Raw genomic sequence first — 6,706 nt, forward strand, 5'->3', positions numbered from 1 at the left:
TAACATAACAATTAATGCATGCCAAATGTCTCCAAGCTTTATTCAGTTATTGCATGCCAAATGTTTGTATCCAGCTTTATTCAACAGTTTACGTAGTAGTAAAATTTTTGATATCAAGTTGTATTTCACATTAACATTCAGTCACTCTTTAAAAACCTTATTCATTTCATTGAAATTTACTGTAAATATTGTTACGTGAGGATTTATCCATTTTGTTTATTATGATTTGTAAAATCTTAATGTTAATATTATTTAGTGTAGTTTAATATAATGATAGAACATTAATCGATTCAAGCATAAGCATTAAGGCATTTATTTCCTGACATGTTTACTTTGTCATGGTTTAAATATCATAAATGTGGAGATTTACCACCATCTATAAATATCTTTGTTATAACACCATCAATCACCACCATTTATAAATAATCTTTCCTACAGTAAGATGGTTTATCAATATAGCATGAAAAAACATTACCGCAAAATAAATTAACCTTTAATCTATAATGCCTACTAAAAATATTTTCAAACTATTTACATTAAGAAAGTATTATCAAAAATATTTTCAAACTATTTACATTAAAAAAGTATTATTTTAATAATACTTGTATGCTCTTCTAGTGGTAAAGTAATCCCATCAGCAGGGTATGGCTATGCCATATGTGTGACCGTAGTTCCATTAGCGATGAAACGAACTCCGGCCGGCTCTCTCACACTATTCAGGTCGTCGTGATGACTTGGACTAAAGAGAAGTGATGGAGCTGCGAGATCAACTCCTGAAAGCGCTGGATCGTATGCCCTATCCTTTAATTAGGGAATCCATTTTTTTACCATCATGAAAAAAAATCTTCTGAACTGACTTCTTATTTACTTCAATAGAGATATAATTGTGCTAAGTATTTTCGAACAGCTGGAGAAGTGGATAAGCTTACTGCGCGAGATTTCATCGCAACAACTATTAGATTGGAACTTGCTTAGCTATGGTACCAACAAGTGGGTGATATATTATACAAATTTTGTTACAATGGATACCAAAATTTGAGAACTTGAGTATTCCCATGATACAATATTGTACAACTTGTTTCAGCGTGTGGCTGAAAACGATTCCTTCTCTACGCAAAACTAACAACCCTTTGAAGCATCTGAGCATTGCAGTAGATGAAAAACGACATTCACTGATTTCATGGAACGCTCACAGGGATTTCAACAACTGTAAACTCTGTAGAATCATAAGGCTTAAATCCTGCAAGCTTTCCGAGCTCGTGTACAGCTTCTATGACATGGTTCAGCCTTGCAACCATCTCCATTATAAGGGATGCAAAGGCGGCCAATTGAAGTACCTCCGCAAGTTCTGCACCAGATTTGTCTTTCATAGAATGAGGACCGGCGGCAGATAGAGCATATTTTCTCTCTCTGTCTATTTCCTGTCTTCTAGACGGGGAAACCAGTTCTTCTGTTGACAGTTCAGAGCTGGATTGGTGTTCTTCTAAGGATATTTCAGAGCTGTATTGGTGTTCTTCTAAGGATATTTCAGAGCTGTATTGGTGTTCTTCTGAGGACAGCTCAGAACTGAATTGGTTTTCTTCTGAGGACAATTCAAAGCTAGCTTGGTGTTCTTCTGAGGACAGTTCAGAGCTGGATTGGTGTTCTTCTGAGGACAGCTGAGAGCTGAATTGGTGTTCTTCTGAGGACCGTTCAGAGCTGGATTGATGTTCATCTTGATCAGAAATGAGGTTTTGCTCCACAACTCTGAATATCTGTATAGGTTGATGATTAAGGTATCCTCCTGATTGAATAGGGTTTACATTGAGATTTATGGTCTCCGCAGTTGAAAGACTGCAATGATCTGCATAACAGAAGGGTTGGATGAAGTGGAGCAGTTTGGACTGAAGAAAAAACGCCGTATTGAGTTCTTCTACTGTATTGTGCATGGTCTCCATTAAGATTTGTGAGGGAGGGCATTGCTCCATGCATCTTATGCTCTCTGCTAGCTGTCGCAAAACAAGGGCTACCTGGAAGCCCACTTTGGTGAATGGTTTCTCCAGCACCGCTATGGTAAAGTGAGGTGCCTGAACAATAAATGGGAATGGGACGTTAATTAAAACCCAGAGTCAACATGAATATTGTTGATTGGATAAACAATATTTGAGGGCTCACCTGAATCTCTGAGTTGAGACATCCATGGAGACCAACAACAGAGTATGCCAAGTGACGTAGCGTCCCTCCTACTTTTACATATTGCTTCCACGGATGACGGAATCTGAATTTACCATGTCCCGGCTCCCAGCTAGCAAAAGTTGCCTGAAAAATCAACAAATGAATACATTGATAGTTTAGCTCAAAAGCATTCCCATTTCCTGTTAACAAGTGACCAGAAATTCAACCTATAGCCAATGCAACACAAAATGAGATTATATATACCAATGATTCTTCACTAGTTTTAGAATCTAAGACATTTCGGTATCCTTGGCAGATTAGGTCTTCTGGGATTTCTCCTGGCTCTAGGACATCGGGGTCCTTCAAATACTGGACCACGCATCCTGTGTCCATGCATCATATGATAGAATATTACATAAACTATTGCTGGCTTATGAATTAGTTACCAAGACACATCCCGTAATTTATGTACCTTCTATGGACTTTGCTAACCCTTCCATCTTACGAATTATGGACTTGTGAAGATCCTCGCCTGCCCAGTTTGGAGAAATACTTAAATTTATGATGAGGCAAATGCCGAATCCAATGGCTATCGTAATAAATCGCTGAGCAGCAATACGAAAAACGTTGTCAGAGCGGGATCCTGACACCGCTACCATGTTGAAGGTGAGGAGGAAAATCAGAACGCCGTAATCGTATTTGCGCTTTATTTTTGGGAAAAACCGAAGGTAGGTTGTAGCTGTGCCTGCATAAAGGCAAAAGAAATTGCAGTTAGATCATCACATATCTATTTCAACTCTCCTCTGTCCCTGTCGTATACTTATCGGGCACAATATGGACACTAATCTTATAGGGACAGAACGTAGCAATCATTGAAATCAATGAGGTCTCCTCTCAGCTTGAAAGTAAGAGTAAGGTTGCTAGCATACAGTGGTAGTCACATAAAAGTGTTAGTTTTAAGTTTAGAAGTCACTAAAACAATAATTACCATTATCATGGTATAAAAGCTCATCAGGTCACTAGTTGAAATTTAAATTTTAAACTTATGTAGGAAAGATAATAGTTCTGCTTAACCTTAAAAATAATCTTAATTTACATGAACTAATCTTAGGCTTATGTGATTCATATTGCTTTGATATTCTTGTTAATAACATTCAAAGAAACATTTAAAACCAACTAATAATCTATAGTCTGATAATGAACCACTCTAACTAATTCTAAACATCTACCCAAAAAAAACTCTAAATGTAATTTATCTGGAAAAAACTTCACCAAAACAACCTAACAACCCATCTCTATATACTGAAACACTTTCTTTTTTCATTTATCTGGAGCATGTATCATATATCAAGAATCCAATATATGCCCAGAATTTTTTCCCATTCTAAAATGAACTATAATTTCAATTCCAAAAAAGCTAAAATACTGCACGTGTAGTAAAATACTCTAAAATTAGCATGAACATGAGTTGAAATGGTTGTAATTTCAGCCCATATTTCTCTTAATAAAACTTATTATGTTCTTTTATCTATGAAATTTTCTTAAAAATATCAGCTTACCTAAAAGAAAGCATGAAAAGATGATGACAATGCGCTCTCCTAGACCCGTGAACATATCTGCTATGAACCCTACAAATACGCTAATAGTGCCTGCTAGCAATGTGCCGATTGCTCTATTCAAGCCCTTACTCAAAGTAGCACCTGCAATAAAATATTTGCAACAAGATTCAGCCAGACATGAAAAAGGTTTTGCAGTAAGCTCAAATAAAGACATTTTTGGACATTTTCTAGTTACAATGACCCAATATGTGTCATGAACCCATATGGCCTCTGCCAAAACATTTATTCAGAATGTCAATGCAAATTGTACAGATTGAATGCATTATAATCCTGAAAACAAATGTAGTAATATGCACAAATCTTGAATATTAAGAAACAATCCAAATTACCTGCGGTAAATTCAAAAACTACCACAACAGTCATGACAGCCCAGATGGCATTACTACCGACATCATGAAATAATTTATCCGTTAGATAGAACAGAGATGCTACTGATAATGCAAGCCCTACTTTGATTGCATGCGTAATTCTCCGCGGATCATCTTTTCCCAACTGCAAAAAATCTCTCACAAATTTTCTTAAAATGCGCAGTGTGGGGATTTTGTTCAATCTTCTAAACACATTCCATTTTTCAGAAGATTCAGTTGCAGAGTTCTCTGGTCCATTCATTGCAATGTTGATGTTGCCGTCACCCGACCTTTGATCCCCCATTGACAAACCGGAAAGACAAACGTTAGGATAACAGTACTTGCTATTCCGACAATGTGTATCTGTTTAGAGTGCTTCACAATGATTGCATTAACAGGTAACTCAGAGGACTTCCAAGATTTTACTCCGAAACGTGTTGAATTTGTCTAAATATGGCGCATGTTTTCTTATATGTGATTATTGTGGATTCTTCAGTTCCTACGTTGGCTTGCACCAAACATTACCTTACATGTTTTAGATTCCGTATCGTGGGTAATTACGTGTTTGCATCAACTTAAAAACTTAAGTTACAATCAGATAGAAAGTAGAAAATGAGTTTTTTAATTATTATTGTTTTGAGTTTTTTTGTTTGTTTGGAATATGGCTAACTTTTTGGACTCAAATCTTGAGATATGTGGTTTAAAAGGGTTTTCATTCCTTATGTGTAAAAAATATAATCTATGGCAAAGTAAATGCCCCGAATCATGGGGGAAGATGGATCATCTAAAAATCATTGAATCTCAGATATCTCCAGATTTACCAAATGTGGTGTGATCAAATTCAAGTAGTGACGTGTGGCAGTGTTTTTGTGGCCATGACTGTGGAGGAGATGTATGGTAGCACTAGAAAATAGGAAATTCGACGCCACCCTGGATGTAGTTGTGTGCCCTAATGCGGTAATATAGATGAACAAATATGGTATTTGTGGAGGCTTTTCTTGTTTTTTTAGTTTGTACGCAACTCCTAAGTGAAACGCAAAATTAGGTAATTATAATTTTTGGGCCCACAAGGATGGGTTACATTTTTAAAACAAGGGGTGTTGCTAAGCAACAAGTCCCGGACTTTCTTCGTGGTGACATATTTCAAAACGAAACTTGTCTTCATGCTTCTGATGAAGGCAACCACGTGGTGAGAGACTAAACCAAAATAGAAACAGTTGTTTCATCCTCTCGAAAATATCGAAGTGAGTTTCCTATGTGCTTGCCTGCCCTGGTGTGTCCGCCTCCAGAGAAGCCGAGAGAGCCTTTAAACTTGGCCTGTCACTGACTTTTTTGACTTCAAAGGATCATCTCTGCGTATGATTTTGAATTCCTGGTTTAGAACATAAGGCCTAAAGTTCTTAAGTGTGAAAACAACAGCTTATTACACCAGCATCTGTGTTCCAGTTCCACCGGTGGCAGAGGCAAAGATAGCATAATTTTTTTGGCGGATGACTCAGTCTCGGAAGTTTACTGATTGGGATCCACGAGAACCATAAAAGGTAGCGGGTAAAGATCCAGTCCCAGGTGAAACAGAACCATATGCAGATTGAAACACGGTAGATGCTGTAGCAGAGATAACAAAGGAATTTGTTGATATTAGGAACTACTTTTCCCAAAGATAGATTAGATAATGTCAAGCAAACTGCCAGACTGGTTATGATCTGAAAGGGCACAAAATACATTGATAGATTAGATAATGTCAAGCAAACGAATGCATGCCAGATTGGTTATGATCTAAAAGGGCACAAAATACATTGTGTGGGTTGATACCTCTGAGAAAGCCTACCTTACTAAACTCACATAGAGGCCATAGGTTGAAGTCATGTGTTCGAGTTGCACGAGTTCACCCGCCCAGTTAACCTCGCTCCCGTTCCCCGAATTACTACAGCTTGGAAGCTCTTCAGCTGCTTCACAAGATCCTATCTGGAACCTTCATCTAGAGGCCTTTAAACTCAAGGTATAATTAATTCTTTTGATTTCTTTTGATTGATTTAATAAAATCAAAGCTTTATTTTCTCCCTTGTGTTGGGAATTTATCTGGTAAAATTCCAAAAACAAACAAATTTATCTGGTAAAATTCCAAAAACAAACAAATTAGCTGAACACAGAGACGATGCTCTGTTTTTCTCCACAAGATCTTACCACAAGGAAGCTTAAAAAAAAAATCTGAGTTTTTCCTCATACAAAATAAAACTTGTATTGGCTAATCAAAGAGAACTTCAGTTACAAATTTCTTCCTCTCTCTCAGAGTAATTCACCAAGAACATTTCAACTAAAAAAAATTACTCTGTCTACTCTTGAGATTTTATAGTGCTATGTGTAAAATTCTCTTTTATATTCACTGCTGTAAAAACAGACTTCAACTACAGAAAATTACATTCAGTGCTGTGTATAAACAAAATAAAACTGTCTCTCAAAGATTCAATGGTGTGTAAATTTTTATTTAAGCTGCTGCTTTTTTTCCTTTTTCATCGCACTCCTATGCATTTCATACCCCATAAAAATTACATATTGTTTTACTTATGCCCTAAGAAAAAACTCCCG

General features: G+C 36.7%; 1 protein-coding gene across 1 annotated transcript; it reads right to left on the bottom strand.

The window, feature by feature from the left end:
• Positions 1-1,178: 1,178 nt before the first annotated feature.
• Positions 1,179-4,424, bottom strand: LOC149236378 (aluminum-activated malate transporter 14-like). The gene is made up of 6 exons (XM_089368880.1): positions 4,103-4,424; positions 3,714-3,854; positions 2,627-2,899; positions 2,419-2,537; positions 2,155-2,298; positions 1,179-2,066 (listed from the first exon to the last, which is right to left on the bottom strand). Exons 1-6 carry the CDS (start codon positions 4,422-4,424, stop codon positions 1,179-1,181), a joined length of 1,887 nt encoding a protein of 628 aa, XP_089225006.1.
• Positions 4,425-6,706: the final 2,282 nt, after the last annotated feature.

This window comes from Pinus tabuliformis, chromosome 8 (genome assembly GCF_031772625.1).
Source record: "Pinus tabuliformis cultivar Carrire ecotype Pingquan chromosome 8, CPIR1, whole genome shotgun sequence".
Taxonomy (NCBI): Eukaryota; Viridiplantae; Streptophyta; class Pinopsida; order Pinales; family Pinaceae; genus Pinus; species Pinus tabuliformis.